This window comes from Oreochromis niloticus, linkage group LG13 (assembly GCF_001858045.2).
Source record: "Oreochromis niloticus isolate F11D_XX linkage group LG13, O_niloticus_UMD_NMBU, whole genome shotgun sequence".
NCBI lineage: Eukaryota > Metazoa > Chordata > Actinopteri > Cichliformes > Cichlidae > Oreochromis > Oreochromis niloticus.
This window is the reverse complement of record NC_031978.2, coordinates 20849816-20876286: the sequence shown is the minus strand read 5'-3', so window position 1 is coordinate 20876286 and position 26471 is coordinate 20849816. Positions and strand designations below refer to the sequence as shown.

The window sequence follows — 26471 nt, the reverse complement described above, 5'->3', positions numbered from 1 at the left end:
GTGAAAGAAAGTAAGTATATGGCAGAACTCCATTTCATAAGGTGCCAAGTTTTCATACCCTCGAATGAACTCTGGTTCAGCAGAAGGGAAAACATCTCAAAATCGAATTTTGCCCCAGCGCTCATTGAGCTGGTTTTTGAAGGAAACTATAGCTGCGTCACACTAACTCACCTCAAATGTTTAAAGCTTTCGGTGTACAGACGGAGTCAGGTTGCCAGCGATGAAACCTGGAGTCAATAATGAGCAGGAAATTCTCTTCTGGAACATTCCTTCCAACTGCACCGACCCTCGGTGTATGATTCAGTGATTATTTTTTTTTCTGTTATATCAAAAACCAACATGCAGCACATTCCCCCCTCCTTTGTTGCTTTCAAATTAGATGTTAAAACAATGAAGTTATTGTTTAAAACCACATACGTTTGTTGCCTTTTTCAAAAATCCAATTTATCTCCATGTTTCCCCACTCAAATACCAAATAGATTTATTACCTGTGGCTCATAAAGCAATTCACTTTCAGTAATGAACAATATATGCAAGTTTTCCATACCTTTCAAACATCTTTGTTGGTGAACTCAGGCCTTGACATTGCTCGCAATTCCACATTTTTACATGCAGCACACAACAGGTAATAGCATGAGATACAGTTTCATTCCTGAAAGTAGTCCCTCTGGTTTAGGTGAGGATGCTGCCTCAGCACAGCGTGCAGGAGTCAGGACTCACAGCGCTGTTGATGTTCCTACATTTTGCCCAGTCACATACAGCACGTTCACGTAATGTCAGAAAAAACTGACTGTTTGTAAAAGATGACTTGACTGGTGCATTTTCAGTGTTGCCCTCTTGATGAAAAACCAAGGAAAATTAAGACTGTCACAATAGAGGCCTCCTGTGAACCACTTTGTTGTCTGTATTATAAAACCACTATGTAAATAAATGGATAGAAACTACATAAACTGCTTCTGAAATCCATCAAAAAACACTTCAAAGTTTGGCAACATGGGCCAAAGTAAGCTTTAAAAGGCTCACATTTCCTCCACAAGTACACTACTTCTACTACACATGTGCAAAGGTACACACAGGCCAGTTAGGAGTGCCACCACAATCAATATGTTTGGCTCATCCCTCAGAGCACTTAACAGACTGCCATCCTAATTCACCCTATGTATACGGTAAGCCAAGAGAAGGTATGAAGTACAGTTAGAACTTCTGAAATCTCTGCTGCATGCACGTATTAGTGCAACAACATGGTCGACTAATATGTTTCCTGTTCCGGCAGTTGATTTGCTCCTTGGTGACAGGAGTGCGACAATCGTCAGTTTTTAGCATTTTGGGATTTTTTCCATAGATTTACATTCAGAATTCTGGTTATAATGTCTCCGGTTGGCTTCAATTTTCTGATCTGGAATATGAACGCATCTTTTTGGATATAGCCTGAAGCCAAGAGAGGTTCAAGGCTGCTGTGCATGTGTGAAAATGGCTACTGAAAGAAGAACTTCTGAAAACAGCCGTGAACAGTGACCTGTAGTGTAACAACCAAAAAAGACAATAAAACCCTGCGTGGTGCTCATGTTCCTGTTTTTCTGTGTGGCACGTTTAACATCTTCCTTTGCAAATGGAGAAAATATTGTTTAGTCCACTACACAATATTTGATTACTCCAACTTTTAAATTACTGGTCAAGGGGTGGATTTTTTTTAAATTGTAGTTATTAAATGTTCCGTGGGTACATAAAAGCGGGTTTCTTTTTTGTCTCATGAAACTGTAACTGTCAAAGCATCAAAATGAAAAGTATAATATGAAACAATACTTTTAAACTGTAAGGAAGTAAAACCATGGAGCGATATGAATGAAAAATGGAAGCCATGAAATATTGTGCTATCTACTCTCCAACACTTCTGCAGGATGTCTTGTTGTCATGTATGTACTTTACAGTACTCAAAAACTCAAACCTTTACCTGCATTTTACATCCCTGAGCCTCTAAAATGCAGGATGAGTTTGTATCGGCACTGAAGCTTCAACTATGCTGCAGCACCTTCTGTGCCCAGGGACCCAAGGCCAGAGCTCCTCCTCCTTTCCTCTCCGCTGAAGAGATCTCACTCTCACTTTGTTCACTCTCTCACACAACACTCCTCTTAGTTCTTGCATTAACTGTCCATACCTACAATCTTTTTTTTTTTGTAGGTTTCACATTGCTGTTCCCTGTAGATTTCTTAGTCACTCTTGCACAAGTCTTCTGTAAAAAGAACCCATAATTCTCACAGTTCTTAGGCTCTCATAAATTTCCAGTAAGAGATCTTACTGTTCTGCTATAACTCCACACATCCCATCAGCTCAAAGAGGAAAATGGGAATCTGGAAGTCATTACCAAATGATTGCATCTAAGTAATGAAAATGCATTTGTGAGAAAAGAGAGTGAAAGCAAAATGGGGATTGTTCTTGTAATCACTCGCATATTAACCTAAATGTAGGGAAGTGTGAGTCAAAGTAAATTTAGGGAAACACTGCTATTACTTTCTCTTCCCCCCCCCCCTTTTTCTTTCATTCTTTGCAAGGATGTCATGTTTATTTGAAGTTCAGTACTCAACGCCAAACTTGTATTTGAGACCTGGAATTTGGGGACGTTTTGCCTGCGTTCAAGTCCAACAGTTCAAATACACATCTGGGAATAAGTCTTAACCCACTGAGTTGACCGAGGCCGAGTTACATCACTGCGACAAGCAACGCTGCGTAAAGCTGGCAGCGCTCGGCGCTCGCCAAACATGAGCAACCAACAGGCGATTAATGGGGCCGTCACAGCCTGCCATCCTTCAACGGTCCTGCAGGCAACAAAGGAAGTAAACAAGATTCCCTCTGTTCATCCTTCCGCTTAGGATGTTGGCTGAGCACACAAACAAAGGTTTGGCAGGCCAGAACCATCTGATTTTGCTCTTATTGTTTCAATACAATTTAAAAGTTGCCCGGATCCACTTATGATCCCAAGCATAATATCATGCAGGAAACATTCTGTTGTGCTGGATTTACAAATCGTGTGTCAACAAATCCCACCCACACAGGTCACACGTAAACCTTTGGGAGGAGAACAAGTCAAACACTGGCTATCTCACTTTGATGCAATGTCTGCTCTAAGCCAAGGTATGTGAGCCATTCTTACTTGAAAACTGGCTATTAAAACGCTTTGAAAGCAAACTTGTGGTGTCACGTAATGAAACCGACTCTGTTTTTGTCTTGTCATGTTGGATTCTTTGCAGCTGCTGGCCTTTCAAGCAATGACTGCATAAGCCATTCTCATTATAGTATCAGTCCCTGTTTGCTCAGAGATACAGGGTGACCAGCAGGCAGCATTAGCATGTCACTGCATAGTTCGAATTTCCCTCAAAGCCCAAAAGTCAAAACTGGAAGTCTTGTGACGTTGCAATACAGTGATTAATGGTGTGCACACACGTCTTTGAGTGTTTTCCACAGTCTTCTTGCTCTCCTGTTGACTGCTCAATTGCTTCACAAAACCTATGAGAACAATTCATACATCTCTGTTTTGTTGCCCAACTCCCTGCTGGGCAACTCAAACGCTGTAAATTACTACTTGTTACAATTCATCTCAGTGTGAGAAAAAACTTATTTCTTTTCCTTTAGGGATGAGATCTGAACCGAGGACATTTTTAGAAACCCAAAAGTTTATCATTTTTAAGAGTTAGGATCTATTTCTGTAAAAGACCTGCATTTTCCATAGCTTTTCTGTCGCCCACAATGTTTGATTGGTGGGTTGCTGTGTTGTGGCTCTATACGTCACCAACGGTGTAAACCGTAAAGCTTTTCATCAGGTCAAGTAGGAAGACACGTTTTGTCTAAAGTATAAGGAAAGAAAATAAAGCAGAGCTCACAAATGTTTATACGGGCAAAAAACAAATGAAGTCAGTGACAGTCACTGAACCGTGTTTGGCAAAGAAAGCAAGACTGGAAACTGCTATTGTGTGAACTCTTGAAGAAAACAAATGCAACTGCACATTTACACTGTGCCGCTGAATTGCTTTGAGCAGCGATATTAGTGCTTTTGGCTAAATACCAACATTAGCATGGTAACATCCTCCCAGTCACAGCGCTTATATCCTGATCTTAAACTACAGTCTCTTTCTGAGGTGCAGTCAGCAGACAGTGTAGTCAGACAGTGCAGTCAGACAGTATAATTGTGTACACCTGCATATTTATGACTGGATCATGCTTGCCACTCAGTTGTGACTGAGCCAGATAAAGCTAATTAGCCTATAAAAGTGCAACTTCCGAGCTCTGCCTGAACTAGCTTCATCTTAAGGTAAATGTGGTTTTCCAGCTTGTTTACTAAGAAGGATGTGTGCTATCTGTCCTGCACTAAATCTGTTTGATTCTATATATAAGTATAAAGTTTCATTCAAGAGCCTGCAGCTGAAATGCAGCTCTAGATCAGGCATATCTTACTGGAGATGTGAGCAGCCCCAACTACTAATAGAAATTTGTGAAGTGCACATTAAATGCATAATAATGACAGTACCATCTCATCCCCCCCCCCCCCCCCCCATCTCTCAGATATTGAAGGACACACTATACAGTATAGTGCAACTGTCATGCAAACAGAGCCCTCACTCCATTTGGGAGATTATGCAAGCTTATTTTACAATGCCAGTCATTCCGGCCAAATGTGTTTCATTAGCATTACTCAGCTTTTTGGCATGATTGTGCTAAAGGGGATATTTAAAGTAAATCTTACGAAGAAAAAAGGGCGCAATCTACCTTCAGCATTCCCAAAACTCTTGTATTTTACAGAAATTTTGAGATTTGCATGTTACATGTGTCACTCTCTCCAGTTCTCAGTACTTTCAACATTTTGGGTGCCAGATTTCCTTTTAAGACTACGATCCTGAGTTACTCTGAACTTTTTTTTTTCTTTCTTTCTTTCTTTCTTTTTAAAAAAAAAAAAAAAAAAACCTCCATGGTGAAGTCACAGCTTGGAGAAGAGAACTGGAAACTATTGTTGTTTATCAGCCTAACTGACATCCATCACCTTCATTTCTTCTTTCCTTCCAGATCTTTGGTGTTTATAGCCTTAATAGACGAAATCTGCAATAACGTTTGATCTCCGTTGTTTACTAGGTAAGCGCTGGATGTTAATGTGGTCCAACTGACCCAGAAAATGATGCAAAAATGTTGAAAAAAGAACTACTGATGAAAAACCTCTCACCCTTCTTTTTCTTCGTTTCTTTCTTCATGCCGATTTGGTCCAAACAAATATGGCATGGATACAGACACGCTACCTATTCTTCTTCTCTTCCCCCTTGTGAATACAAAATTTTGCAATTTAATTTCCGCTGTTTAGATCTGCCCTGCAGTAGCTCCGTACTTATTAAAGAGATGCCTAAAATGCCAGTAAACTTTTTTCTGTGCCATTTCCCACCACCCTAGTAAAACCTCATTACTTTTTAAGCCTACTACCAATAAAAGAGGGAATCCAGGTTTTAGAAATTAAAGGTGGTATCACTTAGAAAAGTAATTGGAATAAAATGTTTAGCAGTTTAGATACAGCTTCAGTAGAACTAACTATATATTTCTCCACAGAAGCCACTAAAACATTTTTTGAACCACAATTAATAAGTCTGTGGTGTATTTTCTACTCCTAAGAGGTTTCTTCTGGTCACTTCATCCACCATCCTTACCATACTCTTGTGTGTCTGACTGTGAGCTGCAGTTTCTAATATCTGTCAGGTCAAGTGAATCCATGTTGTTGAAAGGCAGCGATTCCATGTGGTATGAAACTTTCTGTTCGTCAACCCTGAACGGAATGCACGTCTCCAACTCCAACTGATGCAAAACCAGATGCCCCAGTTGTGTCTTTTTGGTACACAAAGGCCTACCCACAAGACCCCTCTAAAGCCTCCAGGAATGAGCCGTCGTATCAGCGTTTCTCTCCCGGACACCACAGAGGGGGAAGCCTTGGCAATACCAGATAATTTCCAGACGCAAGCCATTGCTCGCCAGCTAAAATTGAAGCTTCCAGGGCATCTGTTGTATTTAAAGGGTCATTTTCATTTTCTTTTTGTCTCACATTGCAGACATAGCTGGGATTCTCAATTTGAATTATTGACATTTGGCAAGCGTTGAGGTTTTCACACTTGAAAGGCAGAAATGAGGCATACCTTTAAGTTTATGAGTGTGGATGAAAAGGTGTTTTAAAATCTACCACAGATCAGTATTACTGAGGAAAGTGCGCAACGGCTTTCCACCTCACGACTGAATTCCAATTCTGCTCTCCTTAACTGCACATTAATACACTTATCAAGTCCACCTGCTGTTAGTGCAGCCGTTTAATGAAGCTTTGGTGTCTCGTCCCTTAAGAGGAAAACAGCCCACATCCCTGCGTGTGTTACCCTGAGACGTGTGTTACCCTGAGAAAGCCACGGACACTGTGGGAAGGTGGGTTTGATAGTGAGGGAGGGCATCTCGGTGAAAAACGGGAGGGGTCACGAATCCTCATACCAGCCTCCGCGTGTGTTCGCGGCTAAGAAAATTACGCAATCGGAAGATAATTATGTAACCGTGTCTCTTAAACAGCCGACCTCAAACTTGCTCAGACCCGAAACACTTGATTGACAGACTTTGTGCGAGCCCCTATATAAGAGGAGGGAGGAGGGCGCCTCGGTCACTGTTGTGCCTCAGGTCCTCCAGACTGTGGATGTAGTGAACCAAAGTGGACTGTACACTTTTGTTTTGTTTTTTTTCTTTTTTTCTTTACGGGCTTTTACAGGAGATACCACTGCTCATTCATTTTTACCCTCGGCTCTTTTTGTTTTTACTCTTGTCGCTGGATATCTGACGGATTTTTTTTTTTTTGTTAAGATACTGAATTCGTCAGGTAAGTAAGTATGTTAGGAATGCATAGACTGCTTATCGTTGACATTTTATGAAGTCAGTACAGGGCAAATTTACCAGGGCTTCTGTAAGTGATTCATTACCTGCAGAGTGCAAACAGATAAATAAATGTGAAAGACTTGCTGGACTGCTGAAAGACTCTTTCCTGCATAACAGGGTATAAAACTTAATCTGCAATGTTGCAAAGTTTAATAAGCTGTAAACTGTGTGTAACAACTAGTTGGCCGGAATTATGGTTATTATCATTTTATTCCTGTATTTGCATGTGGCTTTTTCTCCTCTCTTTTTTCCAGTCATTCTGTGTGTAACTGAGAGACTTGAATGCAGCATTTGAGATGGACCAAGAGGCACAAATCTAACAAAAACTATGTCTTTGTTTTTGAAGCAGATATGATACTCAGGAGAAGTCTCTTCTTGTTGCTGTTGTCATTTAATTACCTTCAAGCTTTAACTGAAGGTGAGTTGTAAATGGATTGATTGTGGTATTGCTGTCTAATAATTATTATTATTCCATTTGAGTCACCAATTCCAGTGTTTGTTTTTTTTTGTTTTAGCGAAAACTCCCAGTTGCTCCCATTCTGCTTTTAAGTTCATGAACTCTTCTTCTAGCTTTCCAGTTACATTTCCTCTTGTCTGATGTATAGATGGTGAGCAGGAGGATGAGACATCATTCGACTTGTTTGAAATCAGCGACATCACACGCAGGACACTGGGGGCCAAACAGTTCAGGGGCCAGAACTTAGATGCCCCTGCCTACCGCTTCATCCGCTTCGACCACCTGCCCCCAGTTAGCCCACCCATACTGAAGCAAATACTGCGTCAGATCCAAAACAATGAGGGCTTTGTGTTTGTGGCCAGCATACGCCAGGACCGTTCCTCGCGAGGCACCCTGATTGGTTTGGAGGGTCCCGATGGCCGGCGCCAGTTTGAGATCCTGTCCAACGGACGCGCCAACACTCTGGACCTGGTCTACTGGGCAGACGGCTCGCAGAACGTGGTTTCATTCGAGGACGTGGACCTGTCCGACTCACAGTGGAAGAACATCACCCTTCACGTTCATGGGGAGAACGCCAACCTGTTTGTCGGCTGCAGCCTCATAGACAGCTTCATCCTGGATGAGCCATTTTATGAGCACCTGAAGGCCGAAGGGAGCCGCATGTATGTGGCAAAGGGATCCATTCGAGAGAACCACTTTAGGGTAAGACAGCGGATGTGGATTCAAACGATTTCCCAGGATCTGGGAACTCCTTACTTGTCCAGCATTTGTCAACTCTCGCAGTGTCCAAGAAACAAAATTGTGGTCTTCACTAACCCTGCAATAAAAGTTTAAACAACTGTTTCCAAAAATACAGACTGACATATTCCCTGTGTTGCCCTGGTTTCTCTGTGTGGAAAAGACTCTAAATTTAGACTCTAAATTTGCCCCTTGTGTGTAGAAATGATGGGGAATGTATGTTATTAGGCAAAAAGCGAGTTTCCATGAAATGTTTGCTCCAGTTCCCAGCTCATGCTTGCACTAGGTATAGAAAATGGACTGTTGCCTGAAATATGTCAAAGTGATTGAGACACATATTTTCTCACCAAACAGGGCCTTCTTCAGAGTGTGCGCTTCATCTTTGACACCTCAATAGAAGACATCCTGCTGAGTAGAGACTGTGAGATTACCAAGCAAGGTAAGAATGTGTCTGTTTTAGTTTTTAAGGTTTATAAAGGCCCTGCTATCCAGGATGAATGACAAACCCTTTCTCTTTTGTGTGATTTTTTTTTTTCATAACCCAACAGATGAGTCAAAATAATTATATTTGCAAAGTGTTTGATGCCTGATACCTAGCAGATGTGATCTAAAAGCTCTTTCACATGCAACACTCCTGCACCCAGTATCTGTGTTTTGTTAAGCTTCGACCACGGCAAACAGTTTAGCATTCTCTGTCAACTCCATTTGCATGAATTTATCTCCTTTTTAATGGATCAAAAAGCTTACAGATCCGAAATGTGGCAAGATATCCCAGTATTACTTCATGTTTACAGCAACAGGCTTTTCACTGCAGTGGCTTGAGGTTGAGTAGTGTGCAGGGTGAAAAAAAGGAGATACAGATGCTTACATTTGTTTCCATTGGCAGTGGATTTGGGATAATACCCTGGGAAAGAAAATAGAAAAGACAAAGTGAATGTTATACTGCAAAGTGGGGAGCTTCCACTTCCAGCTGCACACACACAGACGTACACACAAACATACAGGATGAAGTCACGAATTGGCTGACTGGGTTGCTTTTCTCAGCTGAAGGACCTCGCAATCCTCAGCGGGGCTCACACAAAAGACTGGCCTCAGCTCAAAAGATAGAGATCCTGAAGGACCACCAGATCTGGAAACTGAGCCTTTTGGTTTTGCTGTGACAGAGAAAATCACCATGCGGTATGCAGTTGATGCTTTTCTGTCACCACATGCACTTTTGAATTCCAGCTGAATGAGTTTATTTGTTTAACAAATGTCACCAGCGCCTGGAAGTTTTCCGCTGGTTGGCTGGTACCAGAGAGGGTTCGGCACCGTTAGGAAAATTCATGCCGAAAGTCACCCATAAACCCAGGCAACCCTATAACTTGGACAGTATTAAAATTGCCCCAGTTTTTGCTCTTCTTCTTTTTAAAACCGATTTCCTCTTTCTACTCTGACAAATTCGAGAGCGTCCATCGGGGAGAGAAGAATGTGTAACTGCTTTCACAGACGAGCTTTCACGCATTCTCACGCGCACACAGTGTGAAGCCCTCCTGAGATTTGAATGAATCCAGCAGACTGAAGAGGAAAGAAAACATTGCGTTGGCTACAGTAGGACACCACCGGGTAATTTGGATGACTTCTTGATTTAGAGTCCCCGCTCTGCTATTAATCTTCGCCAATTTACATAGCGTGATCCAAACCAGTTGCAGATACGGGTTGCGCCTTGGCTGAAGGACAGGCGTTCTGCAGAGCTTCGATTTGTCTCTCGTGTGTTTGTTTTGGGCATCGAATATTCGTATAGCTAGCTGTGATGTGATTAAAGTTCAGTAGGGTTCTCTGACTACTGAGTCAGATGTAGACTGTGCAAAGGAACTTCACATTTGCCCTCATTATGTTCTTCTAATAGCACTGCAGTTTAAAGTTAGGTCCCTTTCTCAATATCTCAACATACACAGCCTTAATAATGACTGATGAATGCTGCAGCCCACATACTTCTTCACATAATTCTTTTGTGCTGATATCAAGACAAGAGTATAACAAGTATAAATCTGTGTGGCCACCCCCAGTCTCTTAAGTACATATCACAAGTGGTCACATATTTGTAAGGTCAGTGAGGTTTATGGTCCACAATATGGTTTTTGCATCACACGGGGAACTCCAGAGATTTCTGCTCTGCAGTGCCATCCTGTCCTGTTCTCCCACAGCCAGCTCTGCCGTCATCTGGGGCTGACAGATTTACCATCACCATTTCAAACAGACACCCCTTTTTTTTTATGTTTTCCAAATTGAACGACACTGACTGGACATCTGGTTTTAGGAACATAAAAAACATTTCAATTACGCCATTGTTGTGATCTTTTGGCCAGCTACAGAAAAACAGGAAATCGTTTGAGTCCTTGCATTTCAACCATCATATCTCTCAAACATGTTTTCCATCAACAGCCTGCGTTATTTTTCCTCCATTTTCACTGGTATCTGCTATTTGCTCTTCCAGATGATGCCAATATTGTGAGTGAGAGCGGGGAAATTGTGGACGTGAGTCCTTCCATCACTACAAACGTTATAGGTCAGAAGACGGATGACGTGGGCGCAGAAATGTGTGAACGCTCCTGTGAGGAGCTCAGCATCATGTTCCAGGAGCTCAAAGGCCTGCGCATTGTCGTCAGCAACCTTATTGACGGATTGCAAAAAGTGGTGAGTTAAATCACATAAATCAAGCCTAGCCAACACTTGCATATGTCTTAGAGAGGGTTACTGTCTGTTTTGTCGAACTTTACAGGCCGGTAAATGTAAAATTGGTGGCTCTGGTGTGATGGAAGAAATATTTAACTCTTTAAAAAAAACAACATTTTAGGAAAATAGATGACTCAGCCCTCCGTGTGTTAGCCTGAAGGTAAAGAGCCCTGAATTAGGTTACTAGGTAACCCACATTGGTTTTAAAGTAAACAGTGAGTAGCCACAGGAGTGTTTATAGAGTCGCCTGTGATGGCTGAACCCATATGACTCCTGCTATCTGTGGCAGCATGAGTCAGACAGATTTTATGACATGTTACATGTGGATATAGGAAGTGTTCCCCTGGCAGTGATGGGGTCCAGTTTAATGTCTGGCTTTGTTAAAACAGCTCATGTGTTTCCTCTGGGAGCCTCCCAGCAATAAGAGAGTCTGGGCATGAACCTTGGGGGGAAAAAAAGAAACGGCTGGTATGAGAAGGGTCCCTGAGGCTCTTCCAGACCGAGTGGTGTCTTAGATTCTAGTGCTGCACACTGCTTACTCCCCTTTTCCAAGAGGAGGATGAACACACACATAGGCACTCATATCCCCCCGAAAATCTTTGGCAGTAGTTTATCCACTGATAGTTCCCAAGTGGTGAGGAGCTCAGCCTGGTCTCCAATTGGGTAGGAGGTAATGTGCGTAACTAAGCAGCACTTTTCAGTGAGCTGTTTTCAAAGAAGCAGTGAGCATGTAAAGAAGTTCAGAGTTTTCTAATCTGCAGCAATGAGACAAAAATTGAGTAGATTCTTTAAGTGGGTGTAACTTTTTAGTCTTTTTCTGTTGTTTCTCATCCATTTAAGTTATCAGATTTTTTTTTTTTTTTAATGACTAAATGAAGTGAGAGTAAAGCATCTAAGCATGAGCTGAGCTGGACGGGGACATAGCTTGGTACAAAGGATTCCAAGAAAAGTTACAAGGTTGCTACATTTGGTACTGATTTTGTTTTTATTAGCGTGGCGTTGTTTTATCTCAAAAAGAAATGGTTCTGATCAAGCTTGATTTTAAACAAATGTCATCTTTTTTTATTAGAATAACATTTGCAACAGCACCACAGGCGTTTCTTCTTCCCACCTGGTGAAACTAACCTCAAACATGCTATTTTCAATGAATCAGCTCATCAGCAGGACTATCTTTCCCCCAGCCAGTGGCTTTGCATCTTTGATCTTGAGTGTGTCTTAAAGATTTCTGACTGTTCTTTTCTCGCTTGTTGTATGTTCAGACAGAAGAAAACTCAGTCATGAAAGAGGCCCTTGGGAGGATGAAGAACTCCTCAGAGAAAAACATGTGCTGGCAGGATGGCCGCCTGTTTGACGATAAGGAAGACTGGGTTGTAGACAGCTGCACCAAATGCACCTGTCAGGTAGTGCCAAGTCATCTGGAAATATATGCAGATTTACTGCGGATGTTAAAGACCCTCACATATCATTAATGTTCATTTGTGGCAGGAATCCAAGATCGTGTGCCACCAAATCACATGCCCTCCGGTGGCCTGTGCCAGCCCGTCCTTTATCGATGGCGAGTGTTGCCCCGCGTGTTTGCGTAAGTAGGCAGGACCTCTCACGACATAAACACGCAATTTTATACACGCTATTCTAAATTAATGGTGCAATGTGCTATAAACACAGCATTTCATGCATATTAAAGTTTAATACTACAGGACTATTGCAGCCAGTATGTCTTTGGACGCGAACCACATATTTATTAGCAGACACTCAAAATGTCTAGTGTGGGTTCTTCAGATGATGTCATGTGATAAACGAGTTGATATAAAGAATAAAAACTGCAGTTGTGAACTTTTCACAGTCTTTTCTACTGTTCTGTTCAGTGAGCATATGTGGGAGTGTTTCCTGTGCAAAAGATGGAGCATAAAAGTGTTGCATTTACATGTTCCAGCTATGGACAGTGACGATGGATGGTCCCCGTGGTCAGAGTGGACAGAGTGCACAGTGACCTGCGGGATAGGAACTCAACAGAGGGGCCGTTCTTGCGATGCAACCAGCAACCCTTGCACGGGACCTTCTATCCAGACCCGCAAGTGCAGTCTGGGCAAATGCGACAGCCGTGGTGAGGATTTTTTTTCTTCTTTTTTCAACGCTTTGTCTTGACTCACTCAGTTTTCATTTGAACTGTGGCATCCAGTAGTAGCTGTTGCGCCGATATTATCTCGACCACAGTATGCACCACTGGCATTAATCTAAAACAAACAGCGTTATGATAAGTGAGAGGAGTGGGGGAAGGAGATGATGAAACTGTGGAAAAACCGAGCAGTGAGTTAAATATGAGATGAGAGCCTCCGAATTGCAAAAGTTTTCTCCTTCATAAATCTGGATCCGTCTTTGAGTGGATGAATCTAAGTGAAGAGCTGGATCTCACGGTTGGGCTGCAGGGTGTGCCCAGTCACAGTTAACTCCAAATAAATCTCTGGCTAAAAGGGTGTTCCACAGTGCAGTGACTCACCGCAGCTTTCCTTGCAATAGTATAAAATATTAATGAATCTGATAATTAATGTCCTATTAAGTGAGGTGTGGTGATTTTGTTAGATTTGTGCTGGAAACAAAAACTGCTGAACGGGTTTTTTTGTGTTGTCTTCTTCTTTTTTTTGAGAAGTTATAGAATCAGCATGTGTCATTGCTTGAAGCTAGCAGTACACTCCATCTGTGTGAGTGACTGAATCAGCCTAACCACTAGAAGATAGTTTACCCACAATGACATAAATACTGGCTCAAGCGTCTTAGAACATCTTTGAAAGTGAGCCATCATCGCCAGCATCGCATAATGTTTACTTGTAGAAAATGTGGTGATCTTTTCTCTCTTTTTTTCCTAACTCTGGTAAATTATACATGTCTGTAACTACTAGAAGGGAAACCTGGAGGATAACACGACACATATGTGTTTGACTGCTGCGTGACATGTCTGATTTTTGATGCCCAGTTCGCCAGGACGGAGGGTGGAGTTTGTGGTCCCCGTGGTCGTCGTGCTCGGTGACCTGTGGCGAGGGGCAGATCACGAGAATACGACACTGCAATGCTCCTGTGCCACAGCTGGGAGGCAGAGACTGTGAGGGCAGTGGAAGAGAGACCCAGGGCTGCACTGCCAAGCCATGTCCCAGTGAGTATTTCAGCTTGTGAAGGGAAACATTCAAAAGCAGCATCTCCGTTACAGTGGCTAGCATCTGTGCCCAGCAGCCGGACTTCCCTCGTGCCTCGTGGTTACCCTAAGGCAACATCCCCCATGTGTTTCAGACTGTCATCATGTCAGTCTTGGAGCAAAAGTTGGTCCAGAACGGTTCAGTATGTTCGCTCATGCAGTATTAGTTCCAGGCTTCTGAACTTTTTATTTCTTGTTTAGAAACAACAGGACAAAAATGTGGCATGAATAAAACACTTTATGTCAAAGTGACTTGCTGCTAAGCATCTGTCTCCCCTGTTTTTTCAGTTGATGGTGGCTGGGGACCGTGGTCTCCATGGGCAACCTGTTCAGCGACCTGCGGAGGGGGGCACAAAAGTCGTTCCCGTGAGTGCAACAGCCCTGAACCTCAATACGGCGGCAAGAAATGTTTTGGAGAAGCGGTCGACAGAGACAGCTGTAACAAGAATGACTGCCCTATTGGTGAGCATTAGTCACTCTGCATTATGGTTTTAGCTACTTAGGTGACCGGGTTCACAGGTCCACAGGCCCACACTGAAACATTTTTATGTAGCAGAGGGATTGCACTGACATATGTTCTGGCATTTGTAGTGATTTTAGGATTTCTCCTGTAATGCAAACAATTAGCTGAGGTACTTGGAATGTCCTAATGTGTACTGTGCAAGTTGCTGTCAGCTGTTGACTGTAATGATCTGCTTGATTGTTTTAGTCTTTATGATGGAAAAAACATCCAAACATCTGTTTTGCACAGCCATTTTCTTGTGCTGCCATATGTGTGTCTTTATAAACAGATACTATTTTTTTTTCTGAGCTTGTTTAATGATGTGACTTCACCTGTAAACAATGACTGGCAGATGGAAGAGGAAATCATGGTTCTGCCAACTACACTGGAAAAAAAAAAGATTACCTTACTAGTAATAATTCTGTGTTAATAATAACCAGCACCACACTGATTACCTTGACTGCATTAAAGTGAAAAATCTGGCAAAAAAAACATCAAAAACCTTTCCCTTATTTTAATATAAAAGGAAAGTTTTTTGTGATTTGGTTTCAAAACCTGCATAAAACCAGAATATAGTTTCCAGTTCAGAAAAATGAAGCCAATGTGGAAATGCTTTGAACCTCCATTCTACCTGAAAGCCACCAGATGGCAGTAGCTGTGGTTGCAAAAGAGACATCTGGTCCAATAGTATATGGGAAAATGGGTGTCTGATTGACCTCAGTGAAAACTTTCCTGATGAGTTTATGGTCTCAGTTTGGGTCATATTAAAAAAAAAACAACTCTATTTTGTAAACCTTGATATTATTATAGTTCAAATATGATAATTAACCAATGATGATTAGTTAATGGCTTATTACATCATAGTTAGACACGCCCACTCTACATCACATCTGCTCAAGCCTTCAGAAACCAATGGATGATGTCACGATTGCTAATTCCAATTTTTATATTGTCTATGTTGCTACTGTAAATTTTGGAAAGGTGATTAAGCATTAACTTAAGATAAGCATTACAAATTCAAAGTAAAAATGAAGTTTTCTATGAGGGGCCGTACAAGCCAAAATTCATTCTTTCACTCTCACACACATACATTCTTCTTTCACACACATATATTTTCACTCTCACACACATACATTCTTCTTTCACACACATATATTTTCACTCTCACACACATATATTTTCACTCTCACACACATATATTTTCACTCTCACATACATATATTTTCACTCTCACACACATACATTCTTCTTTCACACACATATATTTTCACTCTCACACACATACATTCTTCTTTCACACACATATATATTTTCACTCTCACATACATATATTTTCACTCTCACATACATACATTTTCATTTATGCATTCCTACATTTTGCTCTCATTTACATGCATTCAATATGCATTTAATCTCACAAATAATATATGTATGTAAGCAGAGAATGCATACATGTCAGAAGAAAATATATGTATGTGAATGAAAGAGTATAGTGGAAACGGAAGGAGTTTAATGGAAACGGAAGGCTGGGTGTCTGTACCGCTGTGATTGGCTGAGAAGCACGCGCGGGTCACTTTCAAGTGTCTGACAGTATGGAGGGGGGAGAAGAAACTCGAGTTCTTCAGCAAGCTATCGGGGTTTTAAGAAATATTTTATCATCTCCTGAAACGGTCACATCGTTGTCCTCGTCACTTGATCGAGATGGGACGGGCTCAACTTTTTTTTTTACGTGCGCTCCAATTTTTTTTAGGTGCGCTCAGAATAGTGGGACAAAAATAAGGCCATAGGTAACAGGCATCTCCGAAAATGTTAGAGCACTTATGGAAATATGTGATGTCTTGATGAATCAAGCAGATATTTGAAGTTTACACAGCACCATTCTCGCATGAAAATATCTTAAAAGTTTATTTTGTGACCTATGGCGTTATTTTTGTGCCACAAAACCAGCCAATCACAGACTTGGATGCAAAAATATCTGATTGGCTGTTCTGGTCTTCAATCAGCTCGAAATGACGAAATGCAATATCTCAGAATCCATTTCGTCCAAAACTCAAACGAGGCAGTGGCAGAGAAGCACAGAGTGGCGGAGTTTGAAATATTACTCTTTCTGGGTTTCTGTGGCGTTATTTTTGTGCCACTATTCTGAGCGCACGTAAAAAAAAAAGTTGAGCCCGTCCCATCTCGATCAAGTGACGAGGACAACGATGCGACCGTTTCAGGAGATGATAAAATATTTCTTAACACCCCGATAGCTTGCTGAAGAACTCGAGTTTCTTCTCCCCCCTCCATGCTGTCAGACACTTGAAAGTGACCCGCGCGTGCTTCTCAGCCAATCACAGCGGTACAGACACCCAGCCTTCCGTTTCCATTAAACTCCTTCCGTTTCCACTATACTCTTTCATTCACATACATATATTTTCTTCTGACATGTATGCATTCTCTGCTTACATACATATATTATTTGTGAGATTAAATGCATATTGAATGCATGTAAATGAGAGCAAAATGTAGGAATGCATAAATGAAAATGTATGTATGTGAGAGTGAAAATATATGTATGTGAGAGTGAAAATATATATGTGTGTGAAAGAAGAATGTATGTGTGTGAGAGTGAAAATATATGTATGTGAGAGTGAAAATATATGTGTGTGAGAGAAGAATGTATGTGTGTGAGAGTGAAAGAATGAATTTTGGCTTGTACGGCCCCTCATAGTTTTCCCTTGTATGTATCCATTCTCATCATCTAAACCTCTTACAGATGGCTGTCTGTCCAACCCTTGCTTTGCGGGAGTGGACTGTAGCAGCTCTGCCGATGGTTCGTGGGAGTGTGGCCCGTGCCCTGCTGGATTTCGTGGAAATGGTACCCACTGTGAAGACATTAATGAGGTAAAAGTTACTATTTTTCATAAGCTAGCTGCACTTTATTCATAAAAAGACCTGCTTGTATTTTGCTGATGTTTTTTCTCTCTCCTCTAGTGTGACATGGTGTCTGATGTTTGCTACAAAGTGAATGGAATGCAGCGTTGTGTCAACACTGATCCAGGTTTCCATTGCTTGCCCTGTCCAAAGCGCTACAAGGGCACCCAGCCTTTTGGTATGGGTGTGGAGGCTGCCAAGAAGAACAAACAAGTGAGTGGATGTTAGCTTTTTTTTCAGTGCTCTTAATAGACCACTGGTATGAAACCACTCAAACAACAATAAAGCATATAATGTGGCTTTAGCTCCAGGGAGATTTGGATAAGCAGCACTTCAGGGGATTTAAAAGCCTTATTTTTAGAGAGAGTTTGTGTATATAGGAATGAATGAATGGGGCTGACCTTGACCCACTATTTGTAAGTAAAATGACAGCGTGAGTAGCTTTAAACTTTTAAAATGAGAGGTGGATATGAATGGTTCTTTTTCCTTCCTTGTACTGTATCAGTTCACTGTCATAAAGCTATGTTTTTCTTTTGTTTCTGTGGCACACATCTCTCTCTTTCCAACCCTGTCAAAACTGCTAAAAGTTTTAATATGACTTGTCAAATATGCCACATTAACTACTTGATTGGAACGCAACGGTTTTCATCTCTTTTCTGATCAATGAGTCCCTGGAAAACTGAAAAACGTGTCACTTTGACCACTACTTGCATAACATCCCTCATGGGGCATTTTGTCACTTCTTGGCCTCTGCAGCTGCCTGTCTTTGATTTGATGCCCCAATTTACAGTAATTGATTTGGGAAAGGGGGAATTGTCTCATTGCTGGCATTAAGAGGCTCCATTTCACAGTTCTGATCAAAGGCCTCCCTGTCTCTTTTGGCTCTATGAGCTCATGCAGTGGCATTCAAACTTTAGGTTCATCATCTGGTAATAAGTGGCAGCTGTGACTAGTTTGTGAAGAAAAAATGGAGAGCAGTAGGTTGTTTTGGAATATATGCTGTACCCATGTCATAAAATCACAAGTGCTCCACACTTTTTTGAGAATCTTTTCTTTAACCAGTCACCTCAATTTGAGGTGTCCCTGTTTGGAGGGCTAGTCCCAAAACAAGCTGCCAGGGATAGTGGTAAAATAAATACTCTTCACATTTAAAAAAACAGCAAAATGGAAAATATGTAAGAAAACTGCTCGCAGGTCATAGGCAGAACATAGCAAGTACTGTTGGATATGGACTGTGGTGAACAATCCCATCTAACCTCTTTGTTTTTCTTAATTTAGGTATGTGAGCCTGAGAACCCATGTAAGGACAGGACGCACAACTGTCACAAATATGCCGAATGCATCTACATCAGCCACTTCAGTGATCCAATGTACAAGTGTGAGTGCAGGACAGGTTACGCTGGAGATGGCTTCATTTGTGGTGAAGACTCTGATTTGGATGGCTGGCCCAATCAGAACCTTGTGTGTGGTGCTAATGCCACTTACCACTGCAAGAAGGTATTTCACTGAATATTGCCACATTCGATGCAGTGATGCCAAACTGAACTGCAAAACTCAAAAGTTTACTGCCACTATTTCAGGATAACTGCCCTAGCCTCCCCAACTCTGGACAAGAAGACTTTGACAGAGACGGTCAAGGAGATGCTTGTGACAAAGATGATGATAATGATGGAATTCTGGATGAAAGGGTATGAGAAGTTTTAATTTTTACAAACTGGTGAGCGGAATCCTAAAAAAGGGGAGAGACTTTAAATAATGAAGAATTGTGATATAATTTGTCTAAAAAAAAACCCAAACAATTATCCATTGGAAATGTATTGCAAGTTGATATTTTACAATAGTTTACGATAGAAAATGGTAAACCCCAGTGCTGCTCATGATCCATCCATCCATCCATGAAATCCATGAAAAGCCCATCACATGGAGAGCATGATTGGGGGGAATGTCGTACCACTCGAGTGGTATCCTGTTATTGAATTTCTGTGCCAATTGAAGCCCATAACAAACATCATGTTCAAGCATAAGGATGAACAAAATTCAGTAATTGGCATATAACTTGCAGGACAGACTGGAGATTTGATGCTTAAAAGCAAAGTAAATCTTAGAGAAATTATTGGACTAATTAAACTGGACATAAGTGAAGAGCCTATAATGTTATTCTTTTCATCAGCTCATTAAAAAGGAAAAGTCTAGAGGTTTTATACCACTATTTTTAAAGTAAAGAGAAACATATTCTACAGATAAATGTGAAAACATAAAGAAAAGCTACAAACCACCGAATCCTATAGCAAGGGGACTTTTGCTAGCATAGTTTGCTACTAGCATAGTTAACTGCCTTTGAGCCCAGCAGGAGACACACAACCAGCTTGAGCAGCTTGTCTGTTCCTTTTGCTGGTCACAAGGCTGAATAAATGTGGGGTTTGTGTCATGAAGGACATTTGGTGTAAAAACTGTGCCAAGGTAAGTATGTAGAACCATCTGCTGTGGAAGTAAGGAGCACCTGAAAGTTCAGCCACTTTGCTAGCATAAGGGTTCGTCACTGCAACCTTTTGAGTGGTCAACATTATCCCATGATGAAATATTTTCTATAAGCCAAGAAGGGTTACTTACTGGCTTGATGAATAAGTGAAAATGATGTGATTCATATGCTATGACATCTCAACTCAGTAGAGATGCCGTGATATGAGAACTAATGTCAGATTTTGGATGGAAATGTTCACAAAACACCAAATCAGAAACTAACTTTTTGCAAATCCAAATCCGTTCTCTTCAGTGCACTCATTATGATTCGGCTCATGACTGTTAAAACATTACTTAGCTAGCATGTGCTTTCTTCGACAGGACAACTGTCCCCTGCTTTACAATCCTCGCCAGTTTGACTTTGACAAGGACGAAGTTGGTGACCGCTGTGACAACTGCCCCTATGAACACAACCCTGCTCAAATTGACACCGACCACAATGGAGAAGGGGATGCCTGCGCAGTGGACATCGATGGAGATGGTAAAATAGCTAAAAATATAGACGACATGTTGTATTCAGTCTACTATAATTAACTATAGCAACTATAAATTTGTCTTTTTTCCTCAGGAATTCTTAATGAGAATGATAACTGCCCCTACGTGTACAACAATGACCAGAAGGACACTGATATGGATGGTGTCGGCGACCAGTGTGACAATTGCCCTTTGCTACACAACCCTGATCAGGTAACGTATTCACACTGCAAATTATGGCTTATTCCAATACAGTCAATAGATGTTGCATTAACATTTTGATCCTTGTATTCATCCAACAGACTGACCTAGACAATGACCTGGTTGGAGATCAATGCGACAACAACCAGGACATTGACGAAGACGGGCATCAGAACAATCTAGACAACTGTCCTTATGTGGCCAACTCAAACCAGGCTGACCACGATAAGGACGGCAAAGGAGACGCATGCGACTACGATGACGATAATGACGGTATACCTGATGACAGAGACAACTGCAGACTAACACCCAACGAAGACCAGGAGGACTCTGATGGTGAGCATGGTGCATGTAATAGTCTTAAAGGCAGCAGTGTCACATCCACACAAAAAGTTGATACATGAGCGATATCAACTATTTTTTTAGCATAAATATTCAGTGGTATAATTACTTTTAGTAGTATTCTTAAAATTTGTATTAATAAAAGTCTTAAAATTTTGAGACTACTTGCTTAAATAGTATCTCTATGTGCTCAGACTTATTTCGCATTTCTTCTTCCCTATGCCCTCTCCCAGCTGCTTTTAGAGTTAGCGGTTACTTTCACTGCAGCAGGTGTGAAATTTGGTGGTTGTGGAAAGAGTCAGTGACCGGCTTGGCACGGATGATGTCATTCTCCATGACTTCAGTGAGCTGCCTTGGAGGGCACCATCAGGCTGTGAAGTTTTTATTCCATTTAGCCTTAGCCTGTGATTAGTCCACAGTGCCCAATTTAAGCAGGGTTACCTGGAGTTTGTACAGCTGTCTGTAACTGAAAACAGACTGCAGAGGAGAAAGCCCCTGATGCTTTCACACCCTTTGCAGTTTGTCAAATAGTGTTTATTTGATAGAATCGTTTGCGCTTCTTACTCAATAACAAAGATGATGACAGAAGACGGCAAGCTACTTCCATGCAGTGGCCCTCATTAGCCATTGGCATCCTTTCCCTCATGAGTTCCCAGCCTGCAGTCTGGCTCTAATAGACTTCAGGCTTCAGATACTAAGAAGTTTCAGTGGAAGTTGTCACAGCATGAGAAGATGGCTGATTTGCTTCATCAGACTTGGCCGTGGTACTTGGGACAGTTTTCTGGGAAGAACTGCTATATTTCCATTCATTTTTAATATTTAGTTGGAGGAACTCCTCAACAGTCACTGCAGTGGGAGTGTTGTGATCCTCACATTAGCTGCCGTAGATATTTTTCCAACCCATTCAATAGTTTGTTTCAGATCTTATTTAAATTAGGTGAAACATTTTAAAATGGTTTTAATATCATTTTATCTTTTTTTCCTTTATTAGGTGATGGAAGAGGGGATGCCTGCAAAGATGACTTTGACAACGACAGTATCCCAGATTTCCTCGATGTGTGTCCTGAGAACAATGCCATCAGTGTGACAGACTTCAGGAAATTCCAGATGGTGCATCTGGATCCTAAAGGAACCACACAAATTGATCCCAACTGGGTGGTCAGACATCAGGGCAAGGAGTTAGTTCAGACTGCTAACTCTGACCCAGGCATTGCAGTAGGTGAGAAGCGCACATATGTTTACCTTTGCCTTTTAAAATATTTGAGACTCCATTTAAGTGTGCAGAGCGCTGTGAGTGTAACACTTGCTCACCTCATCACAGGTTTTGATGAGTTCAGCGCTGTGGACTTCAGTGGAACGATGTACGTGAACACCGACAGAGATGATGACTATGCAGGCTTTGTTTTTAGTTACCAGTCAAGTGGGCGCTTTTACGTTGTGATGTGGAAGCAGATCACACAGACCTACTGGGAGGACAAACCATCCAAGGCGTTTGGCATCTCTGGGGTTTCACTCAAAGTTGTGAACTCGACCACTGGCACTGGAGAATACCTCAGGAATGCTTTGTGGCACACGGGCAACACTCCAGGACAGGTGGGCTGCAATCTAAATGCAAAGTGGTGTGTTACAATGCCTGTATCAGTATTGATATTAGTGTTGTTGACTATTTTACAAAAGGTGCGGACCCTGTGGCATGACCCCAAAAACATTGGTTGGAAGGATTACACAGCTTACAGGTGGCATCTCATCCACAGACCAAAGACCGGGTTTATAAGGTATAAAGTACAGCTGATCACAACAGGAAAGCCCATGTTTTTCTGTCTCTGATTACAGGCCTCCTTTAAGTCATTTGATGACATGCAGCTTTTTAGTCTTAAGACATTAAAACATTGAAGTTTGTCTCGTGTTTTCCAGGGTAGTGGTCTATGAAGGCAAACAGATTATGGCTGACTCGGGACCAATTTATGATAAGACCTTTGCCGGAGGAAGATTAGGCTTGTTTGTCTTCTCACAAGAGTTGGTGTTCTTCTCTGACCTCAAGTATGAGTGCAGAGGTAAGCACAATTACTTAAAATTATAACCACAAATGTTTCTGTTTTGTTATAAATTACCCATGGATATGTGTGAGCAGCTCAAGTGTTGCATAAAGCTGAAATCAGTTCATCAAGAATGCTAGTTGAGTGAAAATAGCAGCTATAACGATATTAAGAGTAGAAAGCAAGGTTGCCAGAAGTGGGGCCCTTCCCCACTGTAAATAATTACATAAACTAAAGTAAGCAAACATTAAATTGAGAACATTTTTAAGTTTGTTTTAAACAAATTAAGCTAAGCTAACTGAATCTGTTTATTAGATTTATTAGCTCACAACTCAACAATACACAACAATACTGGTTATTACCCAAATCACTTTTTCAATATATTGGTAATCCACCAGTACGCACAGGCTCTTTAATCGAAATTATATTTTTAAAGTCAAAATATAATTATTGTTTTTTGTTCATTAAGTTTTACATTTCCTTTTTTTTTTTTTTTTTTTTTTACAAAAAAGCAGAAAAAAAAGCACTTTATTATTTTTTGATTAAGATTACAAATATGACTATTATTTGGTGGCTGATTTAAGTCAAATTTGGGTCTAAAAACATGAGTTTGTTATTTACCTAATGAAAAACAATATCACTTTTATTTTTAAAAAAGTTTTTTACAGATTTTGAAATTTGCACTTAGTGTAATAAATTTGCTAAACATTGCACAAGAGAGGACAGCTGTGTGCTCCACTGTTATTTGCCCATGACAATGTGTTATTTGACAGTCATAGGATGCCACTGATTTTAAGCTTTAATGCGTTCTGTCCCTAAAACGTATTTAACAGATCATGTTAAATTGTAGAAATCTTGTATTAATAACATTGGCTTAGTGTTAAACACCAAACGGCTACATAAAAATTTTGAGTTACATAGTTTATTATAGCAGTGTGGTCATTTGAATAACTAAATGCAACTGAAGAGTTAAAAATGTAGAACTCTTTCAACCAACCACATCTTTTTTCAAACCTCAGATAAGCCGGAGTTGCCAACCGTGCTCACAAGGTAATGGTGAGAGGGTTTCTGTGCTGTGTGTTGTTTGCTGTCACGCTATATTTCTGCTTGTCACCCTGCCCATGAACAATGCCCCAGAAGCATTGTGAAAATCCTTGTGTGTTCATCCAAGGACTTCAGATCTTCTACTTAGCGCTAAACTGTGGAAAATGAGTCTGCAGCTTTTTTTTTCTTCTCACAATCACGGCCACATTTACTGAAGACACGCTTTTTTGATGCACACAATCCTCATGTTGTTGCTGCACTCTGGCACTCAGGGGCTCATTGAGTTTTAATTGTAGATGTGGCAGTAATGGAAGATATTTTTCCATCTTTCTACAGATAACTGAATCAAGTAGAAACAGAAAAAAAGAAAACATCTGATGGCAAAAGACAAGAATCTCTCCGAGTAAACATCACGTCATTGCTGAATCCATGTCAATGTAAATCAGACTTCGCATACTTCCATGTTTTCGCCTTGATTCATCCACTGGAGGAGAAATCGAGGCACATTTCAGTTTTGCCGAAGCTGAGAAAGAAAAAAAACTGATCAACATGTGTTTTTTTGTTTATTTGTTTTTAAAAAGCCTCTACCGAATATCTAATTAAAACTATTGTACCCATTCTACATCTTTAAATTCATTGTACAACCTCTTAGATGCTGTTTGTGATTTCCTACAGTTTGATGTAAGTGACTCGGCTGTTCTCTGTCTTTATTCTTCTTTTTTTTTGCTGAACTGATCATACAGTGTTTGACAAACATAAACTGTAATCAAATCATAATCATTTACCCGCCTTAACTCCATTATAACTTCTTATTCTTTTCATCCTAAATGTGCTTTTCATGTACAACTTGAGTGAACGACGAGTAAGTGCCAAAGATGTTTATACTAAGTCTGTACTATAATTCCTTTTGTAAATTATTTATGCTCTGCTTGTTTTGTTCGTTGGCATTTTTTTTCCTAGTTTTGTAAATAATTATTTATTTGTTTACACTGACAAAACGTATAATTGAATACCACAGACGTCAAGATAAAACATATTAGCGTTGCCAGATTTTTTAGTGTCTTCATGCACTTCCTGTACTTGTTAGTTTTTCAAATTTGTCAGTCATTGATTTTTTTTTTTTCAAGTGTGTCAGTTAAGTAACTGTAGCATAAAGATAAACACCAGCTGCTTTTCAATAATCACGAAAATAAACACGAAGCAGATGTTTATGTAGGTCACGGTAGCTGCCAAAGAAAGTTAATTCTGGTAGTTTATTTACTTAGCTGTCCAGACAGCCTCGCTGTCCTCAAATGGATTTAACACATTACTGCAGATTTTTTATCTTTTAAATAGTCTCTCACCAAAAAGCAGCTGCTAATTAGGCTACTGGCATCATCGCAGAAACGCCTTTCTGACTCGATTTGGAAACTTTTATGCGCAAACAAAGCAACGAAAGTAGACTGAAATAGTGACATCGCTCAAAAATATTGTAATGAAATGATTCATATTAAATCAAATGTGTAACTTTAACATTTGAGAGTCGGAGGTTCGGAAATAAGCCACTTTGAGCGGTTGATTCGTGAAGATCAACTACAGTGAAAGCATTTTATACAAACTACATTTTCATTTCTACGTTAGTCATAAATATCACTTATACATATTGTGAAACATCATAGTGTTGATTGAAAAGGAATCCAGATGAAGGTCTCTAAAAGTGTGACTGTGTGATTGTGTAGTGTGGATTAAGGATGTGTTTGCGTACAACTTCGCTGTCGTCAGTCTGAACAGCATTCATGTTCTCCATGTTTGGTTTCCATCCTGTTCATTTTTTTTTATTTGCAATGCACAAACTGTAAATGTGTTTTTTTTTTGTATACTTGTGTTGTTAGATATACGTTTTCTACAAACAATAGTGTAAGATTGTTCTGTTTCTTAATAAAACACTTTTACACCATGTTGTTTATTATGACAATTGACAGGATTAGAAATACTGTCATAGCTGGGCATTGTTGTGAGGAATTTTGCATTTCTTGGGAATTATTTTTGTGCAACAGAATAAGACGTTTGTTGCTGTAGTGGAAATTCATGGCAGCAGGTGTTTGTGACATTGCCGATGCCCGTGTGTGTGTGTGTTAATGAAGAAACATATTACCCAGTACAACAGTGTGGTTTATTCATGTGTTTTTGAATCATACCAGATAAAAATATCAGAATCAGGAAGAAATACATCTGGAAGCAATGACAAGCTGGCCAAGCAGGGCATGGTTGTCATGCCAACTCGTTTTGACCATGTATCTGTAAGTGTAGTTAGGAAAGAACTTTTTCTTCCTATTGCAGCCCCTCCCCCAATCTACCTAATAACCTCAGGAAGGAGAGCTAGAGCCAAACAAAGTTTTGGTCTGAATGCACAAAAAGCCACCTCACAAA

General features: G+C 40.6%; 1 protein-coding gene across 3 annotated transcripts; it reads left to right on the top strand.

Annotated features, from left to right (window-relative positions):
- Positions 1-6505: 6505 nt before the first annotated feature.
- thbs2a (thrombospondin 2a) lies at positions 6506-26202 on the top strand. Of its 3 annotated transcripts, none has more exons than XM_005474040.4 (23): positions 6506-6874; positions 7280-7348; positions 7536-8089; positions 8480-8564; positions 10602-10801; positions 12100-12240; positions 12326-12419; positions 12774-12944; positions 13812-13988; positions 14316-14489; positions 17288-17415; positions 17506-17658; positions 18724-18942; positions 19026-19133; positions 20287-20446; positions 20534-20652; positions 20742-20976; positions 21974-22201; positions 22304-22575; positions 22660-22757; positions 22897-23036; positions 24038-24068; positions 24399-26202. In XM_005474040.4, exons 2-23 carry the CDS (start codon positions 7282-7284, stop codon positions 24400-24402), a joined length of 3558 nt encoding a protein of 1185 aa, XP_005474097.1. In that variant the 5' UTR covers positions 6506-6874; positions 7280-7281; the 3' UTR covers positions 24403-26202. The 3 variants fall into 3 exon arrangements, with proteins under 3 accessions (XP_005474097.1, XP_005474098.1, XP_025753313.1); XM_005474041.4 differs by having other exon boundaries at positions 7277-7348; XM_025897528.1 differs by lacking the exon at positions 24038-24068.
- Positions 26203-26471: the final 269 nt, after the last annotated feature.

Excerpts from the sequence above, each read along its gene's own strand:
- thbs2a (XM_005474040.4), top strand. The coding sequence starts at position 7,282 with ATGATACTCAGGAGAAGTCTCTTCTTGTTGCTGTTGTCATTTAATTAC. Across the intron at positions 7,349-7,535 it reads CCTTCAAGCTTTAACTGAAG|ATGGTGAGCAGGAGGATGAG; the intron begins GTGAGTTGTAAA and ends TCTGATGTATAG. Across the intron at positions 20,977-21,973 it reads AGACCAGGAGGACTCTGATG|GTGATGGAAGAGGGGATGCC; the intron begins GTGAGCATGGTG and ends TTCCTTTATTAG.